The sequence below is a fragment of the Callospermophilus lateralis genome, chromosome 7 (assembly GCF_048772815.1).
Source record: "Callospermophilus lateralis isolate mCalLat2 chromosome 7, mCalLat2.hap1, whole genome shotgun sequence".
NCBI lineage: Eukaryota > Metazoa > Chordata > Mammalia > Rodentia > Sciuridae > Callospermophilus > Callospermophilus lateralis.
Window position 1 is genome coordinate 87,630,562 of NC_135311.1, and position 23,078 is coordinate 87,653,639.

Here is a 23,078-nt window from a genome sequence, read left to right on the forward strand (position 1 = left end):
GAAATGACAAGACAGATTGTCTTGCTTTATCCCAAAGCAAACGACCACGTTGGCACAATTTGAGAAAAGAAAAAAAAATCCTAAAATTAAGAGCCATTGTCTCCTAAACATTTAGTCTTCTCTGCTCTCTACATTTTTTTGTAGGCCTAAAACTCATGTTTTCGTCTATAAATGCAACCACCGCCACCAACTAACGTAGCCTGGCAGGGAAAACAGCCACAGGGCCTACGGAAATGGTGTTGCTTAGGCCCAGGATGGGGCGGCGTTAGCAAAAACGGTGATGGTGGACGATACTCACTCCGGCGGGAAGAGGCGCAGTTCGTCGATCTTGCCTAGGAAACCGAAGAGAGTCCGCATCTGCTCAGAGCTAGCGCTCGGGGAGACATTAGTCACCTGGATTACCTCGGTGCCACCGCCTCCGCCGCCACCTCCGCCACCCGGCCCGCCGCTGGGGCCCGGGCCCGCAGTGCTGGGGACGACGGTAGTGTTGCTCATGGCGCTGCTCGAGTTCTCGCTCCTGCTTTAACACATCAAACACACAACAAACAGTGAGAGGGAAAGGGAAGAGGAACCGGTTCACGAGAAAGGAAAGAGGGGTATCCGATGCTACAGCCACTGCTGTTGCTGCCGCCGCCGCCGCCGTTTCTCCTCCCCGCTGCACGCCGGGAGGAGGGGAAGAGAGCGCGCGAGTTCGAGACCACGAGAAAACAAACGACCGCCCCCACCTCGCCTCCAACCACCACCCTCGCGGACCCCAGCTCCCCACAATGCTGTGCGGCGCACGGGTGCGTCACCGTCAGCTCCTCCCCGCGCAGGCGCAGCTGTAGAAACGCAAGAGGGAGCGCGGACTGACGGAGAGCGTATTCTCCCTTTAGCTCCTTGTCTTTCAGAAGGCTTTTTTCCCCCTTCTTCTTCGAAAGCATTCACTTCCTTACAAAAAACTACGTTTTAGCAATTATTGTTTTGAATCACTGGTATCTGTATCCACAGCCATTTGAATTTCTGGGGAAGAGTATTCCAGATAAGACGAAATAAATTACAAGTTTGAAGCTTTCAAATATCATTGCTCCATCGACCACTGCTTTCCACTTTATATTTCAAAGGGAGAATTACAAAAAGATCTTGTCATAGTGAAATAAGTATGCACAAGGCAGGATCACTTAACTCATCTTTGGGAGATTAGGGAAAACTTCTAGTTACATTTGAATGTCAAATGTTATAATTTTTATTAACAGTTAATGCTATTTCTAATCAAAATGCCCCCCCGCAGTCATACTATGGAAAAGTACGTGTTTACTGATAGGCTTTTAAAATATGACTTAAAAGTTCTCCATAATACTTTGAAGACCCAAAACGTCCTCCTGCTTGTAGGCAGGGACCACCACTACACTACTACATTGATAAGAAAATTTAAACTGATTGATAGAATGTCAAAAAGATGCCTAAGAATACCAGAGAATAATGCTTAGGCAAATCTTCAAAATAATACCAATCCTCTTATGGTACCAATACTATAAAGAACAGCTTTAGTTCTTTCCAGTCTCAAGCTTGTGAAAAAATCTTGTGCATTTAGATCTAAGTTCTTCATGTAATACATCTATATACAATCACTCTACTTGATGGATACCATTTTCCCAGTTACATAATGCAGGTCACTTGTTTTTTTTGTTACCAACTTTTGTTTACACTAATGGAAAAGATGGTGATATCGTGCCTATCTACACAATACTTCAAATCTTGCACAAGCAAAAGCCTTTTTATCAAAATTATTTGTCTTCCCCTTAACAAATACTTTTTGAGAACAGGGAAGGCAAATATTAACTTTAGTGTTCCTGATCTCCCTGTTCATCACCCTCCTTATCAAAGTGACAGGTCTTGATATGTTGTCTAGGCTGGCACCAAACCCCTGGGCTCAACTGATCCTTCTGCCTCGGCTTTCCAAGTAATTGGAACTACAGGTGTGCACCTTGCTGCCTAGCGACCAACAACATTATACTGGACCAAAGACAGCATGTGATAAAAAACTTACTGAATACAATCATGTGCTAAAAACTTTACAAGTGCTTCAAACAACGTGCTCAGTCTTGTCAGGCAGGTAGCTCATTACTAAGGTATATATAGGATGTGCATGCAGAAAAGGCTGGGTGAATGAAGACAGTAATGTTAACTGTGAGCTTTAAGGGGAAATTTAGTTGAGGTAAAAAATCTCAAAGTGAGGGATATAAATTTGTTTTCCCCTATAACTATTCACATCAGTAAGGAAAACCCTGGAAATAAATTACTACTTCTATAAATTTGTGAATCTGAAAAACTGATCTGTAGATCTACTTTATTTTCTATCCCTAACTTATAAATTACACAATTATATTTCTGTTCTAGTTCTAATTCTATAAACTTTACCTGTTTTAAAATAAAAATTATAAATTCTATGTTTCTCTTTCTTCTTTCTCCATCTAAATGGAGAAGCTAATAAGTTAGTACTAGGGGACTAACAGGTGGGCAGATGGACATGGACAAATACACACACACCAGAACACAACAAAAAGCCTACCTAAGTTTATTTCCAAATACACCTTTTGCATTGTTTATACTGTCTTCCAATAGCAGTGATTCTGTCTATATGTTTAAAAAATGATAGAACACCTTGAAATTATAAGCAAAAATCTGTATGTGGTAATTTGTCACAGCCTTGTTTTCATGATTAACAGAGGAAAAAAGTAGTAGTGGTCTAACCATTTAGATACTGCTTCCAGGGGCTGGGGATGAGGCTCAGTGATGGAGGGCTTGCCTAGTATGTGTGAGGCACTGGGTTCCATTCTCAGAATTGCATAAAAAAATAAATAAATAAGATAAATGTATGGAGTCTATCTACAACTGAAAAAAAAATTTCTTTTAAAAAGACACCATTTCAAGAACTTTGTAATGTTTTGAACAACCAATAAAAAAAAGGGGGGGAAAAAGACACCATTTTCAACATTCTTATGCACAGTATTCTCAGCTATAATTAGAGCTTGGGGGAAAAAAATCAGTTGATTTATCTGTACAGATTAGTTTTCCTTTTTGGATTGGGTAGGGTCAACAGAAACATTTAGCTAGGGAACACTGATTACTCAGTACAATTTTTAAGTTATATAAGATTCTTTTGGAATTTCAATTGAGCAAAGGCCATTTGAGGGAATGTTTTACAATCAAAAAAAAATCCACTGGGGGGCATTCAATAGAATTATATGTATTGTTAAATAGTTTCTAGCTTTTTCATATTAGCTTTTCTTAATCAAGGAATTAGACATTTGCATCATTTGACCTTTAACTTCTTTTTTCTATGCTGTAAAATTAACGTTCTCTTCACAAAAGAAAATTAATTTTAAACACTTACAAAACTGAAAAAAATGAAAGTGTACTCAACTTAGTGATAAGACTGAATGCTTTTAAAATGGCCTTTAATCCTTATAACACTTAAAAGGTGCCAGAGTGATTACTAACACAGGCCCCAGGGTCAAACTAATGGGTTTCCACTACTAATTAAAGTAACTGTGACTTCTGGCTCATTACTTTGTACTTCCATTTCCTTATCTAAGTTATGGGGAATAAGCAACTGGCTTAATATATAAAACAAGTAACAAAGGGGCAGGCAGGTATTAAAAAACCAACCAACCAACCAGATATCTCTCTTCAAAGCCTATTATTTCCACTATTCTGTGTTGTTTCCTACTACTGCTAATCATAATAACTCAATTAAACTTGTGAAATGGGATGGAATAAAGATTAGTTTTGAGTTCTCAATTATCTAAAACCTCTTATTTTGAAAAATGAATGGCTATTTTCAAATGGGCTCCATTTTATACCATCATTCTTTTTTTAAGCTAGTACCTTGGGCTATTCTAACTTCATAATTCACATGAAAAATATGAATAGGAAGAACCAATTTACAAAGCGTAGTTTCTTACTTTAGATTTCATATTTTAACAAAACATGTTAAAAATTGTAAAGTAATGTGTCAAATATTAAAAATGTAAACTATATGAAGGTTAAAAAAAAGCAGTCCTCTATTTTACCCACCCAATTCCCGTTCCACTCCCTATCCATGTTCTGAACTATCATAATAAGTACTACTACTAATTAACCACGTGATCTCCCTTACCTTTATATAAAAAATAGAGACAATGATACATATAGCTTTAAGTTTAGCTTTAAGATTATAAATGCTATAGGGATGAAACAGAGTGCCCAGCACACAGGCATCTAACATAAACTTACAGGAAAGTCAATTTCAAACTCTACAATTTCTTCAACTTTTCAGTGGATAAATACAACAGTAATACCGAACAGCAACACTTATTAAACAGCATTACTATCAAAATTAAATTGATATGAAAATACTATATAAGATGCTAAGTGATAGCAAAGATGTGAATTGTAATGATGCACTCTCTCCCTTAAGAGGCTGTTGCAATACAAACATGACAACAATGTAAATAGGTTTCACATTTTCATAATCATTTTGACTCCAAAGCAGCACATTACCAATTGCATGCATAGGCAGATGATGGCTAAACAAAATCTTCCCTTTCTTAATAAATTGCAAATGTTTCTATAGAAAATTCTTTTAGGAAGGCTTCACTTAACTTTTCCACATTTTTTGAGTAACAGTAATATTCATACTTCCAAACAACACAAACACCTGCACATTTCCTTGAATAATATTAAATGTACTGTGGCATGGATCAGAACAGACATGCAAATGACCAAAGTACAAATTAAAAACTACCAACAAAGCAAAATATTACTAAGTACCTGAAATAATCTGAACTAAAAAATAAATGATAAAGCATAAGTAATTTTTAAAGGCAATTAGGCTTTTCACCCAGTAGCCATCCCATTCCCTTGAAACTATGAACTGCTGTTAATTTTAAGCCACAATTAGCTCACGTGAAGTCTAAACCACTTGAAAGACATTTGTTAAGCAATTATTTTGAGAGACAGAAGAGATGGTGGAGAGGTAACATTTCTAGGCAATGAGTTTAAAAAGAAAAGCAAAAAGGTCAGCACCTTAAGACAGGAATATAGACCTAACCATGCTAATGATAAATATGCTTTGTGTTAAGCAAAAAATAAGTACTTCTAGAATGATAAAGAGCAAGGCTGGGCTCATATATCTGCATAGTAGACATTAAGTATGCATTAGCTTTTTCATCACAGTGACCAAAATACCCGGCAAGAACAACTTAGAGGAAGGAAAGTTTCTTTTGACTCAAAGTTCCATAGGGTTAGTCTGTGGTTGGCCAAGTCCATTTCTCTAGGCCTCAAAAGAGGCAGAACAGCATGGCTGAAGGGCGTGGTGAAGAAACACTGGTTCACAAATTGCACATTCTAATATTTCACTTGTGAATATGCTTGTGTTAATATAGGAGCTTTAGGGGAACAGTTCATATCCAAACCATAACAAGAATAAGGATGAAGCCTCAAAGATCATATTATTAAGTCTTATTAGAAGTATAGGGGAGCTTTGCTCATGTGGAACAATATTTGCCACTTATAAATATTTACTCTCTTTTAAAAGTACATAAGTGGCAAACTGAATTGAACTGAATAAAATTGTTTCCAGGGAGTGATAGCTAAACTTTAAAACAGTAGATTTCAGACTAGCGATATAGCTAAGTGGTAGTAGAGTGCTTGTTTAGCAAGTGTGAGGCCCTATGTTTGATCCTTAGTACCACAGGAAAAAAAATAAAATAGATTTTGTATATGCTAAGACAAAAATAGAACAGTACTGTGAGGATGATCTATAAGGTTGTGGTGTCCAAATTTTACCTCTGAATTACTTTACTAATTCAAAGCTCCCTCATTTGTAATACCCATCATAATATTAAAACCAATATTTAAAGTTGTGCAACATATTAATCTTAAAAAAAAGAGTAGGAATACTGTAATAGCTATCAAAGGTTAAAAATAATAATTACAAGGAATAATAAGAACCATTTTCAGATGATTTTTAGAAAAACTAGTAAACAAATCTCAACACCATAGCACTTATCTTAATTGGCATTTGCAAGAATGGTTTATCCACCATCTTCTTCATTTTTCTTCAGTAGAAAGAAAATAAACAACAATAACAAAAACTAAAAGTATTTAGGATACATCTATTTTACTAGTGTCTCCAAAACACTGACGTGTAATAAAAGGCTTTTTATCTTCCTAAAGCAGTAAACTAGAATTCTTTTATATCAAAAATAGAGAGGAATCTAAGATCAAATATTAGAATCAAATATTAAACCTCTTAGAGCAGGAAACTTGCTTCATGATTCAAAAGCATGAAGAAAAGCAGCGGGAAAACACAAAGAATACATAATTGTACAATCATAAAGAAAATGCACTTTCTCCACTAAGAAAAATAATTATCTCACTCACCTCTTAATAATAATAGAATTCAATTCAAAGTCGCATTTGAAAAACTACTAATAAAAATGAAAAATATGTATTGCCTTCAAAGAATTTTTTTACTATTTTCCAAAGTTGGTACTTAAACACCTAAAGGGAAAACAAATATGAAATTACAAATTGGTATTTGTAACATGAACTAAAATGTTGTCTCAATAACTTTTACATAAGATAACAAGTTCTCATAGATAAGACAATATTTTGAAAGATAAATGTAATACTACTTCAAACAGGCAAAATCTTTTATTTTACATGAATAGAAACTTCAGAGAAATGTTTGCAAAGCAGACTTGCTTTGTTCTTGATTATAGTTTTTAAACAAATTTAACCTTATCTTCCCTTAGTAGAAATTTTAGATTTGTTTCAGTAACTCCATCTTATCAATTGTACCTTTCAACTTTGAAAAAATAAATCTAATACATAGCAATGTTTTACGTCAATTTGAGATACACATATAATTTTCCCAAATACAACCACATCTGAAAATACCTTATTAAATTTTAATGTAAGATAGCTGCTGTATCTTAATTTGATAAAGTCTTATTTTTCATTACAAAACAGAATAGAGTTCTTTGGGTCATATGATTGTTGTGCTTAACATTTTTGTTTTTTAGTTTCTGTTTTCAGTTAGCAAAGAAGCTTAAAAAGTAAAACTTTCAGTACTTAAATAAAATGAACATAATAAATTGTAGCTAGATAATTCTGCTACTAAAGTAGGTGTACAACAGTAGCCAGCCTGACTCAGGAGATAACCTTTTCATTTTATTTTAATAATGTACATAAAGTCCATTTTTTAAAAAAGCTAACAATTTCATTTTCATAACTGTGTTGAAAGGTTAGAACTTTTGTTTTTAATGCACTTTTAAGTAATGCAACTAATATAAAGACCTAATTCCCACTAATATAACCATATAATATTGTAACTACTTTCATAAAGAAGTTTAATCCAGGGGCTGGGGTTGTGGCTCAGTGGTAGAGTGCTTGCCTAGCATGTGCGAGGCGCTGGGTTTAGCACCACATAAAAATAAATAAAAGAAAGACTTAAAAAAAAAAAAGAAGAAGAAATTTAATCCAAGTGGATTAGCTTTCAGTATCCATCAATTTGAGATAGACATATAATTTTCCCAATTGCATGAGGTAATAATTTTTACTTCCTCAATCTCCATTTTTATTACAGCTACATGCTAGTAAAATTTTTATATGTCAGTTACATCTGTTGACATTTACAAGTATATGGTCACTTGAGTTTTTCAGAATTATTTTGTCATTAAATAGGATATGCCTCTTTTATTCAAAATGAAACAATGTTTCAACATGATGTCATTAAACATCAATAATGATTAGAATTCAGTAGATTCCAGTAGAATCACAATGAATCAAACAAGTACACCTAGCTATATTTAAGAGCAAAACTAAGCAAGAATCTGTTGTAGATAGAGGAATAGTTACTGCAAAATTTTGCAGCAATTTATTATCTTAAGGTAGAGTGTTACCTCCTAGAAAACAGAAAAAGTTTGTTCTCAAATTTGTTTTAAAGCAATTGAAATTGGTTAGGGATGTAGCTCAGTGGTAGAGCACTTGCCTAGCACGCTCAAGGCCCTGGGTTCAATCCCCAGCACTGCAAAAACAACAACAAAATACAATTGAAGTATTCTTTAAAATGATTCCTTAATAAAAGCAAATTGGAAATTATGAAAAGCCACTAGGCAACTCATGGTTGGAGAAAGATCCAGGTTTAATTGCCTGGCCACGCTCCTTATAGAAATTTCTGATCTTAGGCAAGATTCCTAACTTCATTTAGCCTCTATTTCTTCATGTGCAAAACTGGTCACTATATTGAATATGAAGAAAGAAAAAAATAGGGTGTTTAAAACCAAATCTTACATGCAACAAGGACATGAACCTGGATTCAGGTAAAACTGCATAATGCATATTTTGTCAAGAGACGTCATTTTACTGTTCAATTAACACTTCAGATCCACAGTAGATTCCCTGGAGGTTAGGAGAATAACTGCTTTTAAGACAAAATCACTCTGGAGAAGAAAAAGTCTAGCACCCAGAAGAGTACTATACAGGGTGAGTTCTTAATAAACACTTGTTGAATGACTTAATGAACTGAACCTTTCAGACATAAACTGTAACTTTCCAGGAAACACGGACTTACTGGACAAACTTTCCATATTTTATTCTGATCCCAAGTCCCTTCCCTCAACCAAGGGATTTAAACTATTGCTTTCATCAAGTTATTTCCAAAAGCTTATAAGTTAGAAATTGTTATTCCTAAAGTAATGAAAAGAATGACTTTCAAAAGCTGTCGAGTAAAACTGCTTTAGATACACAGTATGAAATGAAACTGACTGAACTTGACATTGCTGGGAACAAAATCCTTCCTACTGAGAAAGGAAGCTAAAGGGCTGAGATATCCCCGCCCTCTTCCCCAACACACACACACCAGTCCCACATACAGGCTCTAAAGATGATGGCGAGCAGGAAAGAAGATTGCCCACTCAGGTCTACACTAAATCTGCTTGTTTACTTGCTGCCTCTTGTCCCCCTTTTGCCTCCTCTTCCTGCCAATTAATTCTACATCTAGGTATCAGCTGCATTTGTTCCTATAAATTATAACTGCTTTTTATGGGATGAAGGGAGAGAAGCAATCTTGCTGCTTCTCCCAGGTTTGATAAAACTGCCTAACGTTCATTCTTCCCTTTTCCATCTTTTGTCTATTTCTTATGTAGGGGACACATCCGGCCAGCCAGAGGGATCCTGGGCTCGCTGGCCAGCAACAGTAAGCAGGTGGGATTTGAACTTACACTTCCGGGGCTTCAAAGTCCGGGCTGTTTGTGATTCACTAAAGCTTGTACCACACTTGTCTCCTTTACCGTCCACTTGTCTCCTACAATTGTCCGGTAGGCAGGACATTTTTTACATTTTAAACTTTTTTCCTCTCTTTTTCTAGGTTGCCAATCCTTTGATTTCACATTCCCTCCAACGTTGGGCTGTTTCAACACAACAACGGGAGTGATGCACTAACTCCAGGAGTCAAGAGTACAGGCTCCAAGACCAGGAAATCTCTTTTACTCCTTACGGCGGAGGTCTGGTGCCACTACCCCCAGCGACAGACAGGCTGGGGTCCAGAGAGGCTGCAGACCGCGCCCAGGTCTCAAGTTTTAGTTAAGGCCCACGTTCAGACTAGAAGAGGGGAGAAGAGAGGGTTATCCTTTCCCAACCCCCTCGCCACGGTGGAAGCATACAGAAGGCTGGAGTCGCAGTAACCAGAGCAAACAATAAACCCGAAAGCCCCTCTTAAGCCCGTTGAACCCACTTACTAGAGCGAAGTAATTCCAGGACGCTAGGCCGGCACCGGCAACTGAAGGGGCTGCTCTGTCCTCCAGCCCCGGGAGCTGGCGGTGACGACATCTGCGCCGCGCCGCACGGAGCGAAAGGCCCAGCGCGAAGCCACGAACTCCGCGCACAGAGCGCGCGTTTGCGGAAGGGGCGGGGTGGTCTGGCGGCGCCACATTTAAGCGTCATGGGTGGGGCTGCCGCTTGCAGACCCAGGATTTGAACATGTCGCGTCTGCAACGGGTTGCCGGGCGGGATCCGCGAGCGGGTTTCAGGGCTGAGGGGAGAGACTGCACTACTTCTGTGCCCCAGGGGCTGTTAAAGGCGGCGAGGAGGAGCGGACAGTTAAACTTGTCGGGTAGGAACCTCAGTGAAGGTAAGACTCAAAGGTGCTACCAGTTTGTGCTGTGCGAGCGGAAAGCCCTAGCTCAAGGCAGCCTCCTTTCCTCGAGCTTGGCTTTGCCTCTTAGCCAGGATCCCTGTGCGGCAATCCAGGCACTCTTACATTTCAACTGACATGGCCTCCCAGTTTCCTTACTTCTCTGGCTCCAGCATCTCCGTTGCAGGCACCCTTCTGGGACTGTGGACAAAATTTAAACCGGACGCTTTCAGGGACTCCCGCATAAGAAGGAATAGGCAACGTAATGGTAGAGTAAACTACCTATCAGATATTGGGAAAATATTTTCTTTGACTCTTACTTTCTTTTTCTCAATTTGTTCTCTAAGGAAAATTACTGACGCTAAAATTCTGTATTTTATCTACTCCTCTGTGAGCCTTGAGTGAATGTGAGACCTCTTCTTTATGAACTTGGGTAGAGTCCTAATGACCAGGAATGATGAGCAGGTTTTCTAAATTGAGGATTGGAATAAACGCCACACAAAGTCCATGAATTTGAGGCCACTCCGAAAAACCTGATAAAGACAAAGAAACAGTAATCTGGGTATAACAATGAAAGACCAGATGCTCTTGGAGTGGCCTGTGCGTGGGGGTAAGGGAGCAATGTGGGAGAAGTGGAGAAATAAAGCATTCTTCCTGTAATATTTTCCTTTACTTACATTCAGCTTTTTACACTGCAATTAAAACCTTCCATTTTCCTTCTAATGAATATTAACTTATTGTGCCGTGAATAATGTAAACCAGGCAAACAAATACTTTAATGAATAAATGAAAGAGTATATGGCATAAAATCCCTGCTTTATTTGTAAGAATTTTTATAGATGGGGTATAAACACTTTGAAACTACAGATAAGCTTTTTTCTCCCCACCCAACCCAGTCACTCTCCCTCTCCCTCCCTTGCCTCCTTTTCCCATATATATTTGCTTTTTCTAAAGTCGAACATTTTCTTTTTTGACTCTCTTGCTTCCTTTAGGGTTTTTGCTCAGAGCTCACTTCTAAGAGGCCCTTCCAAACCACCATAATTACCACTGGTAACACACTGTTGTCTCACCTGTTTAATTTTTTAAATAGAATCACTATAAGGACTTATATAATTTAATTATTGCCTACCTTGCCCATTAGTTAGACTGTTACTTCCACAAGGTCAGGTAGCTTTCTTTTGTTCATTGTTGTATCCCTAGCTCCCAAAATAGTGTTTGCTGTATTGTAGGATCTATTTGTGGCCATGATAAGTAAATGAGTGAATATTCTCCAGTGCTAAGTTATGTTTTGGAATGTGTTTATTGACTAGATCCATGTGATTTAGTGTGTTGAACTTTTAGGTAGAAAATTTGGACTCGGGTTCATGCCGATATGGATCAGGACTGTTTAAGTTGTATTGAACCTGACACAGTAACTGTTGGGTTCAGTGAGTGAATATATAATATTTCATAGGATGAAGAAGGTATAAATAGGAAAGGCTTGTGGTATTTGTAGCTTATATATGAAAAAGGGATTTCTGTTACCATAATATAGAAGATCTTTCCCTAACTGGCTTTAGACGTCAGTTTCATGTCTTATCACTCTAAACTTTGATATTCAAATCACTATCATTCTGGAATATTTGTATTCCTTTTGGGGATAACCCTCATTATCTCCATTTCTTAGCTCATATAACATGGAGATGTTCCTTAGTTTTTCACTAATAATGAAATAATAAGACTTACTAAGGTTTATATAAGTAACATAGGTAAAATGCCTGCTATATAAAATAAAATTGAGCATTTCTGTTATGGTATGGCCTGATATCCTGGGTTTCTCACTTTAAACCTTACTCTCTTAGTGTCATTACAAGAGTTACCTTCCCAACACAGATTTTACCATATCTCACAAAACATTTTAATAACATTTCATAGCTCACAAGATGCAATATAATGTTCTCAGCATAATATTCAAAAGATTTTCAGAATCTTGCCCCCAACCGGCTACTTTGTGGTTTCCCATCTCTTTTCAGCATCTTATTCTTTAACAACAATAATAACAAAGTGTTGCCTTTTCCCCAGTTATACTTGTACATTCTTTGATAACTATTTTAGGTTTATAGAAAATTGAGCATATTGTACATTGTGTTCTCATTTACCTCCTCCCCCTCACCAATTACATTTTTCTCTTTTAATAACATCTTGCATTACATCAGGTACATTTTTAATAATTGATGAGCCAATAATAACAACACTATTATTAACTGAAGTTTATAATTTACATTAGGATTCACTGTTAGTGTTGTATCATTTTATGGGTTTTGACAAGTTCATATCATGTATTTACCATTATACTGTCATGCAGAATAGTTTCACTGCCACAAAAATCCCTTGTGCTGTACACATTTATTCCTTACCTACCTTCCCCCAATAAATAATAATGAAGCTTATGTGAAAAGGCTTATGAGAAAAGGAATTATGTGAAGGTATCATTAATTTTTATTTTATTTATTTAGTACCTAGCACAATATCTGGAAGAAACATAAATAGTTGATAAATAACATACTATTTAAATGCATATTTGTATACCTTCACATATCATACATAACACTTTCACATGTTATATTTCACATGAAATATCTTGTATATATGTGGAAAGCAATCTGAAAGAAGACATGTTTCAAAATATCTTTTGAATATAATTCATAATTCAAAGTAATAATATTTGGAGGCACAAATAAAGATAATGAGAAGACTTTTTTTTTGTACTGCCAGCGAGAATTTAGGGGTGCTTAACCATCAACCCCTTCTCCTTTTTTTTTTTTTTTAGTTATTGATAGACCTTTATTTTATTTATGTGGTGCTGAGAATTGAACCCAGTACTTCACACATGCCAGGCAAGTACACTACTGCTCAGCCCCAGCCCCAGCCCCTGTATTTTTTATTTTGAGACATCTAGATAAATTGCTGAGGCTGGCTTCAAACTTGCAATCCTCCTGCCTTAGCCTCTGCAGCTGCTAGGATTACAGGTGTGTGCCACCAGGCCCAGTATGAGAAGACTTTTAAAAATATTTATTAAAAGTATAGCAGTGTACAGACTGGATCAAGGGAAAAGTTTATTGGAAAAAAAAAATCACCATCTACAATTGTTTTGGTTATGTCAACAAACATTACCCAAAGTTCTTTCCAGAACACTCTAAGAACCATAACCAACAGGCTACTGACTACTTTTATATTACTTACTCATGGAACCATCAATTAGGTAGCAGAAACAAGTGACATAAAAAGACAAATATGCTCCACATGAAGAAAAGTAACAACCCAATTTAAAAATGGGCCAAAGTTCTGAAAAGACCCCTAACCAAAGAAGATATATATATTGGCAGATGTGCTTATAAATATATATTCGACTTTATTCATCACTAGGAAACAGCATATAACAACACATCTAGTAACATGACTAAAATCCAAAAACCTGATAATACCAAATGCTGGTATGGAGCAAAAGGAGCTTTCATTCATTTGCTTGTGGGAAGATAAATGGTAGTGTCACTTTGGAAGACAGCTCGACAATTTCTTATAAGGCTAAACATAGTCTTATATGATCCAGTGATCATGCTTCTAAGTTTTTACGTAAATTGAGTTGAACACTTACATCCCCTCAAAAATCTGAACATGAATACTTATAGCTGATTTATTCTTAATTGCTCCAAATTGAAGCAACCGAAATATCTTTCAGAAGGTGAGTGTATAAACAAAATGGTACATCCATATGATGGAATATTATTTGACAATAAAAAAGAAATGAGCTATCAAGTTATCAGAGCATCTGGAGAAGCATATTTCTTAGGGGGAGATATAAGAGGAGAAAAGGCAATCTAAAAAGGCTAGATACAGATATGACTTAAATTATGAGACATTCTACAAAGGGTGAATTACAGAAACAGTAAAAATATCTGTGTTGACAGCTGTTTTTATGAACAGCAGCAGAATATATCATCTCTTTGTTTCAATGTAAATAGTGCAGCTCTTTTTTTCACTGAACTAGATAAAATGAGGACCGAGTGATAAAGAAAATATGGATTGTTGCTTTCTGTTTGCATAATCGTGGCAGAACAATAGTGTAGAAATGTTTTTAAGTGTTTCATCTAACACTAAGGAAAATAAAAATGTGCCACAGTTTGAGAAAAAAGAATGTGCAAATTCTAATGGAAACTACTTGAACTGAAAGGAAAATTGGTAGGCAGATAATTTATTAAATAAAGCAATTTACTTTGGAAACCATATTATTTGAAAGGGAAATATTGTTGTAAGGCTTTTCTTCCTTACCTTGAAGAGAACAGAGGATTAGTTTTCACTTGTACAATTAAGTAACTAGGTCTAGTGATCCTAAGCTTCAAAAACCATACTGTTTTAGGGTAATAATGATTTATTTTATTAAGTATACAGTTAGAACAGATAAAAAGTATAAAATAAACCGTTTCTTTAGGCTTTCAGTAACCATCTTAAATTTTTATAAACTATGCTCTGCATTACTATTTAGACTGAATCTGAGTTTTAGCTACTGCTTGCTTAATGTAACTCATTGGGATATTTTAAATAACTAATAAAAACTGACCATTTTCATTTCAGGGAAAAAAAAAACCCTGCTTCCAGGTGAGTATGTTGTCAAAAAAAACCAAATCCTATACATTTCTTAATGAAAACAAGAAAAAAGCCTATATGTTCAGAAGTTGAAAGAGAACATTTAATTTTTTTTTTTACTGAAATCCAAGGGAGTTTGGATTATGAGACAAGGAACTAGATAGTTAATTTAAAAGATCCCATTTCTGTTTCTTGATTCCTTAACACAGTTGTTCTAAACTTGATTGACTCACCTCTTAAGTTGTATCTCCAGTTTTCAGTGCCAAACACTGTGTAATAAATTAGTCCAAACTTAAACAAATCTTTCTTTTGTTAGACTTACTCACTTGCATTTTAATGTTGTTTTGAGTAGATGGGAAACACATGGAGTTGATAACAAATGAATTGCTGAGGCTGGCTTTGAACTTGATATCCTTTTGCCTCAGCTTTCCAAGTCACTGGGATTACAGGCATGCACTATAGCAACTGGTTAGTAATATACTTTTGAATGAGAAATGGATCATAGCAAAATCAGGGAGAAATAAAAAATCCTTAGAAACAAATGAGAATAGAGGTACAACATAACAAAATTGAGAAGTATAGAGGCAGTTCTAGGAGGAACGTTTATAGCATTGACTTACAACATTCAAAATATAGATATCAATGTAGGGTTGACTTAGCATACACAAATCAATAAATGTAACTCACCATATACGTAGAATTAAGGACAAGAATCACATGATTATCTCATTAGGTGCAGAAAAAACATCCGACAAACTTTAGCACCCATTCATGTTTAAAATGCTAAAGAAACTAGGGATAGAAGGAATTTACCTCAATGTTGTAAAGGCTTTCTCTGTACAACAAACCCAAAGCTGCCATCATACTGAATGGAGAAAAATTGAAAATTTTTTCTCTAAAAACAGGAACAAGACAGGAATGTCCGTTCCCACCACTGCTATTTCACATAGTCCTTTAAAATCTAGTTTGAGCAACCAGGCAAGAGAATGAAATTAAAGGGAAACATAGGAAAGGAAGTCAAATTATCTGTTAGTTGATATGACCCTATATCTAAAAGACTAAAAAAAAAAAAAAAAAAAAAAAAAAGAAATTCCACCAGAAGACTTTAGAGTTGTTAAAAATTTCAACAAAGTAGCAAGATACAAGATCAGTATATATAAATAATCACTGCTGAGAAGGAACCTAAGGAAACTATACCATTGATAATACTCTCAAAAAGAAATACAAATAAAAGAGAATAATTGAAAATAAATCTAACCAAGGATGTGAAAAGTCTTTACAATGAAAACTGTAGAACACTGAAGAAAGAAGTTGAAGGAAACTTTAGAAGATGGGAAGATCTGCCATGTTCTTGGTTAGGTAGAATAAATATCAAAATTACTGTATAAAATCATTTTACAGATTCAGTGCAATCCCCATTAAAATAGCAATGACATTCTTCACAGAACTAGAAAGTTTTAGTTTTAAAATTGCATTTTAAAATTCCTTTGGAAGAATAAGAGACCCAGAATAGCCAAAGCAATCCTGAGAAAGAAGAGCAATACCAGACCTCAAAATGTACTACAGAGATACAGTAATAAAGATAGCATAGTATTGGCACCTGCACAGACATGAAGACCAATGAAATAGTGTAGAAGACACACAGACAAGTCTACATAGACACAGTCATCTGCCACTGGACAAGGTGCCAAAAACATAACTTTGGAAATATGATGGCCTTTTTAAACAAATGGTCCTGGGAAAACTGGATAGCCATTTGTCTAAATATGTCTTTCACCCTGCACAATCTCAACTCAAAGTAGATATGAATTAGACCAGGAAGCCTGCGATTGCTAGAAGAAAACAGGCCTGACGTTCCAACATATAGGCACAGGCACTGACTTTTTTAACAAGACTTCTAAAGCACCAGAAATATAATCAAGAATCAATAATTTGGATGGCATAAAATTAAAAAACTTCTACACAGCGAAGGATAGAAGAGCCATAAAGAGGAATGAAATAATGGCATTTGCTGATAAGTGGATGGAAATGGACAACAACATGCTAAGTGAAATAATGCATATAACGAAGTCAGGGTCAAATGTTTTTTCTCACATGTGGAAGCTAGACCAAAATAAAGAATAAAAGGAGGGCTCTCATGAGAATAAAAGAAGGATCAGTGAAGTAGAGGAAGGAGATTGTTTGGTCAGGAAGAGGGACAGAAAAGGGGGAATAGTGGAATGAAACTGACAGAACTATCCTTTGTACATATATGAGTAGACCACGGTGAGTTGAACATTTATGTATGTGTATAATGCCCTTTCAAAAACAAACTGAGTAGAAGAAAGACTGGTAGAATAGAGGAAAGAACAGTGGGAGTGAGGGGGCTAAAGGGAAAGTACTAGGGACTGAATTGGAGTAAATTATATTCTATACTTGTATAGTCATATCAAAATAAATTCCAATTATGTATTACTATAATGCACTAATAAATTTTTATAAAGATATGGACATTTCTCACTTCTTGAAAAGTTTTCTTATGTCCCTTTGTCAGTCCATCTCCATTGTTTGCTCCATAAAACTGTTGATGTGTTTTTTGTCAATGTAAATTAATTTTGCCTCCGGATTTCATGTAAATGGAATCATAAAATTGCAATTTTTTTTTTTGTTTGTTTAAGGCTTCTTTTACTTAGGATAATTGTTTCTGAGCTTCTTCTATGTTGTTTATATCAGTAGTTTCTTTTTATTGTTGAATAAGAGTCCATTGTGTGCATATAATTCAATTTGTTTATTTACCTGTTTATAGACATTGCATTTTTTTTCTGGTTTGGGCTATTAATAATACTTCCATAAGCTTTCATTTATAAGTCTTTCAGTAGACCTATATTATTTCTGTGGACTCTATGCCTGAGAATGGAATTGCTGGATTGCTGCAGTCTGGCTGGGCACAAATCACCGAGCTGCCACAAAGCACTTGTATGTTCAAACAGGAAACTTTATTGCCCGAACTCCACCAGCACTCCAGGCACACTCTCCAGGAACTCTGGGAACTCTCTCAGCTCTCCCGCAGGTTCCACACCTATCCCACTGGGACTCCAAAGTAGAGGTCACCCTAGGCAACAGGAACTATTACCGGACAGCAGGGGTCCATATACAACTAAATACACAGCTTAACATAACCATCATCATCTCAATGGCTTGCTGGTGTCACCTCTCAACCACTCCCTTCTGGCAGAATGCCGTGCTTTATCCCGACTTGGCTGTGGCCCTCAACACTGGACAATAGTAATAAGTATACGTTTAACCTTATAAAAGCTCACCAAACAGTTTTGTACTAGACATATGAGAGATCCAGTTGCTCCACATCATTACTAGCACTTTGTATTGTCAGTCTTGTTAATATTATGCATTCTTTTGTCTATGTTGGGAGTATCTTGCAATTTTAATTTGTATTTTCTTAAGTAATGATGATCATCATTTCTACTGCTTCATAGTCATTTGTGTATATTTGGTTAAGTTTGTTCAAATTTTCTTTTTTTTTTTTTTTTTTTTTTTTTACACAGGGTATTTGTCTTCTTGTTGAGTTACAAGACTATATATTTGGAATACAAGTCCAAGTCCTTAGATATCTATGTGTACCAATATCTATGTAATATTTTCTGTTTATGGCTAGCCTAATTTTCTTAATCTTTAGAAAAATAAGCTTTTAATTTTGATAAAGTCTAATTTATTGTCTCCATTTTTTTTCTTTTTTAAATTGAATTTATTTTTAACTATTACACAAAAACTTAGAAACCGTACATACTAGCCAGATGTGGTGGTACACACCCATAATCCCTGCTACTTGGGAGGTTTAGGCAGGAGGATCACAAGTTCAGAGCCAGCCTTAGCAGTTCAGCGAGGTCCTATGCAACTTAGTGACACTGTCTCAAAATAAGAAATAAAAAGGGCTCTGGATATTGCTTAGTGGTTGAACTGGGTTCAACACAGACAGTGCCAGAGAAAGAAATTGTGCACACTAATTGACAATAGGATAATGTCTATAAGTCCATGTGCTTTTTGCTGGTTGATCTGTTTCTCATTCCCATAGAATCATCTAAACTTATGTATCAAAATAATAGTTTTGACAAATTTTATGACGCTTTTGTTCTCAATGCTATTGGGAATAGTAAAGGTTTTTTTTATTTTACTTTGCTTTTAAAATAATTATCCACCCACAAAACAGAATCAGAAATGAATTTATATTCTACATCATTCACATTTGCTTAAGAAGAATATAGAAGCAGAGAGTACCTAATCCAAGAGAAGGGGTAAGAGAGGGATGTTATAATTTATTCTAGTGTACATGTAGATGCCTCATAACACCGTTGTATCAGATTTACCCTCTGAATTATACTTCATGGTTTTAAACTTGAAACTGTGATTGCACCTTTCTTTTTAATCTCTAATGATTTTGATCATCAGTTAAATCAGGGCAAAACCAGTGAATGCCTTGATTAATATTAATTCAAAGGTCTACATCAACATGTATGTAGTCCTACTTTTGTTAAGGAATGAAGAACTCTCTTTAAAATAGTTTGGTTATATTATTATAACTTTAGTTTTTCTACTTTGTTACCATAAGCTACTATCTGGAACTTCAAGTGATAATATGGCCCTGTTTAACTTATATAGTCTCATTTGCTGTGTTTTAGGAATTATCACTTGTTGCTGTAGAATGACATAGTTTTACATGCTGGAATAAGAAACATAATTTTATATCTAGCAAAACAGAGTTGCTAGTAGAATCCAGTATTTCTCTTAAGTACGATTAGAAAAGATACAACAGTCCTACCAAGGTTAGAATCACATCTAATACTAGCTGTGGAATCCTGAGTAAATTGTACATTTTCTTTTTGCCCCATTTTTTTCTCATCTATAAAATAGGAATGGTAATAGCACCTATCTCACAGAGTTGTGACTATGTATTTTGGTTGTTTTGTGGTGCTGGGGTCAAACCCAGGGCCTCATGTGTGATGACAGGTAATGCCTTACCAGTAAACTACACCCCCAACCCTGTTACAAGGTTTAAATGCATTGGTTTGTTAGAAGATTGCCTGATATTTTAGTTAGCTATTATTATTATTACAAGTACTACTAGACCTTTCTGAGACTCAGTATACACTTCTGTTACAAAAGTTTTGATATTATAAATACAATTAATAATTTGTAAACACAAATGCTGATTTCCAAGCCTTTTCTGTAACTTTGTTTGCATGATAGTAGAGTACATTTTATATATTTATCAAAAAGTGTTATACAGAGTATACCTAGTGTGTAAGTGAATAAAATAAAAAGTGAGATCTAATGTATAAAGTACATACTAGTCTGTTTTTGAATGAAATCAGCTTTTGCTGTAGCTATTTTATTGCTATTTGACTTATTGGAAAATTTTTGTTTCTGAAATTGTTTTTTAGTAGATAAATTGAATGGTTATTACCAAAATTTAATATCTAATATCTTTTTTTTTTTTATGGTGGTGGTGGAAATAGTGCCTCAGTGTGTTTGGAGAATAAACGTGGATATCCCTGAAGAAGCTAATCAGAATCTTTCCTTCAGTTCTGCTGAACGATGGTGGGAACAGACAGATTTGACCAAACTAATCATATCAAACAATAAACTTCAGTCACTGACAGATGACCTTAGACTCTTACCTGCACTGACTGTTCTTGATGTAAGTTGAATATAATTATGTGTTGTTGGTTGAAGAGACTCCAAAGCTAAATTTAGGCTTTGATAAGCAGGAAACTCTTCATGTTAAGTTGATACAGTCAAAGGGAAAATAACATTATTATGTCATGCATTGCATAATGGTTAAGGGTGTAAAACATCAGGTTTTAATTCTGACTTTCCAACTTAACAGCTACTGACTTTGGGAAGGTTGCCTATTTGTGCTTTAGTTTCCATATCTATCAATGAGGAAAGATACTACTATTTTTAATTATTAGAATTCTCTGTGTTAACACGTACAATCAGTATTTAATTGTTGCTTCTACTCATCTTTTTTCTTATTGTTATATTTTATCATCACTATTACTCTAGACATTAAAACAAGTGTAGTACTTAAGGGTTTTTTGGTTTTTTTTTTTTTTGTAATTCACTTTCAATCTCACTGACTTAAACTATTAAACTCAAATTTTTGTGATTTTATTAAGGTATTCAGTTTTTAGTCTCTAGTCACTATGTCATGGTAAATTGGAGCATTAATAGTTATTTCAGAGTATATAAACTTCTGGTTTACATAGCAACATCAAAAATCCTCTAATTCATGTGTGAAAAAGAATGAATGAAAATAGTGAAATTTCTAGAGAAGTTTTTTTATGTGTGTGTGTGTTTATTTGTGAAATGATTGAATTGGCCTACTCCAAGATACTTTCTCCCTTAAAAACAGTATGTTTCTGTGAGAACATGAGAGAAGTTCTTCTCTCTCTTATGAAATTTTTGTATATGTTGATGTAAATAATATCTTCACATGTACATGACATTAAAACTCCACTCGATGAGGTGAAGCTTTTTTGTTTTATTTTGGTAATATTTAAAATCAATAACTTATTATTTCATGATTTCTAAGCAGTAGTTGGATCAGTTTTAAACCCCTTTTCCTCTTCTACACTCAGAACAAATTACAAATAGGTGTCATGTCATTGAATTAGAAGAACAGGGATTATCAGTGAATAATTTTGTATAATACCAAGATCATGTGTTGTTAATTATAAGAATAAGAATACTGACTTTTTAAAAATAATTTTAGATACATGATAATCAGCTAACATCACTTCCTTCTGCTCTAAGAGAACTTGAAAATCTTCAGAAGCTTAATGTCAGGTAAAATTTAAGCTTATTTATTTCTAATGTTGCAATTATAATGGTATAGATTTAGTATTCTTTAAAATTATTTTCTAACATTAGAAAATATCATGAGAGGGGGGATAGTAGAGGATAGGAAAGGTAGCAGAATACAACAGTTACTAATAGGGCATTATGTAAAATTGTGGATGTGTAACCGATGTGATTCTGCAATCTGTATTTGGGGTAGAAATGGGAGTTCATAACCCACTTGAATCTAATGTATGAAATATGATATGTCAAGAGCTTTGTAATGTTTTGAACAACCAATTAAAAAAAAAAGAAAATATCATGAGGCTGGGGCATAGTTCTGAGGTAGAATCTGTTTGTAACATCCTGTAAGGGTCCGGCGAAGCGTGGGAGGAAGAGACCACCAAGAGACTGACTTTATGCAATAGCAGGAGGGGGTTTATTGAGATTCCAGCATGCTGGGGCTCTGTGCCCACTCGAGAAGGGAGAGCAGCCCAGAGCCCAGAGCAGAGATCAAGCAGTGCTTAAGTACACTTTTTGAGGAGGGCGGGGGCTTTGCATACATCAGAACAAATCATCATGAGGCGTGGGAAAATTGAACAACAACTCTGAGACATGATTAGTATATATTCATTGGCGGGAACAGATTGGGCAGGGGTGATTGGTCACTCCTAAGTGGGGTACACATTCAAACTGATTGGTTTTAGGGCCTAAATGCCTACGTGACAAGCTACACAGGGTCCCAGGTTATTAAACAACCAGGGAGTCAGTGGGAATATTTACTAGGCAGTTCGGGTATTGTCCTAACAGCTACAGGAATTTCAGGTTTTGGGGGTAGCAGAGGAACTTAATAATACCTGGTCTTTTACTTTTTAACTCAGGCCTTGCAGCTTATAAACTTTTACAATGCCCGGTCTTTTACACTTTAACTTCTACACTTTAACTTCAATTTCTTTTACCCTTACAATCCATGAGGCCCTGGGTTCAGTACCCAGCACCAAAAAAACAAAAACCTTGGTGTTATCTTAGAAAGTAGTTGAATAAGAATCTTAATTTCTTTTTTTTTAATATTTATTTTTTAGTTATAGGTGGACACAATGCCTTTATTTTATTTTGTGGTACTGAGGATCGAACCACGTGCCTCACGCATGCTAGTCAAGCGCTCTGCCTCTGAGCCACAGACCCAGCCCTTAACTTTTAATTTTTAATTAGTCGTGCTTTTTAAAAAGATGGGTTTTGCTACATTCCCCAGCTGGTCCCTGAACAGCTGTGCTCAAGCAATTCTCCTGACTTAGCCCCATGTAGCTAGGACTATAGACTGGCCCCTCTGCTCTCAGCAGAGCATTTGTCTTTGTGTTTGGTTTTAGAATTCCCTACATGTTTTCTGGTTTTATGAATTTAAGGCCAGTTGATGTAAAATAAATGTTTTTGACTGCTTACCTAGCATGGACAAAGCCCT

At 35.6% G+C, this 23,078-nt stretch overlaps 2 protein-coding genes across 10 annotated transcripts in view; one reads left to right on the top strand and one right to left on the bottom strand.

Moving 5' to 3' along the window:
• The window catches only part of Srsf11 (serine and arginine rich splicing factor 11), a 34,625-nt gene extending 24,768 nt beyond the window's left edge, over nucleotides 1-9,857 (bottom strand). For 4 of the 7 annotated variants that reach the window (XM_076863733.2, XM_076863731.2, XM_076863730.2 and 1 more), the window contains exon 1: nucleotides 299-707. In XM_076863733.2, the coding sequence (XP_076719848.1) occupies nucleotides 299-495 (197 nt within the window). In that variant the 5' untranslated portion in view covers nucleotides 496-707. Of the gene's footprint in view, nucleotides 1-298; nucleotides 708-6,408; nucleotides 6,529-9,767 lie in introns of those variants that run through there. The other 3 variants (XM_076863728.2, XM_076863727.2, XM_076863729.2) reach the window with 3 other exon arrangements.
• A 127-nt stretch (nucleotides 9,858-9,984) lies between these two features.
• Nucleotides 9,985-23,078, top strand: part of Lrrc40 (leucine rich repeat containing 40) — a 62,514-nt gene continuing 49,420 nt past the window's right edge. The window contains exons 1-3 of one of the 3 annotated variants that reach the window (XM_076862299.2): nucleotides 9,985-10,159; nucleotides 20,296-20,477; nucleotides 21,555-21,628. In XM_076862299.2, coding sequence (XP_076718414.2) covers nucleotides 10,009-10,159; nucleotides 20,296-20,477; nucleotides 21,555-21,628 — 407 coding nt within the window. In that variant the 5' untranslated portion in view covers nucleotides 9,985-10,008. Of the gene's footprint in view, nucleotides 10,160-20,295; nucleotides 20,478-21,554; nucleotides 21,629-23,078 lie in introns of those variants that run through there. The other 2 variants (XM_076862301.2, XM_076862300.2) reach the window with 2 other exon arrangements.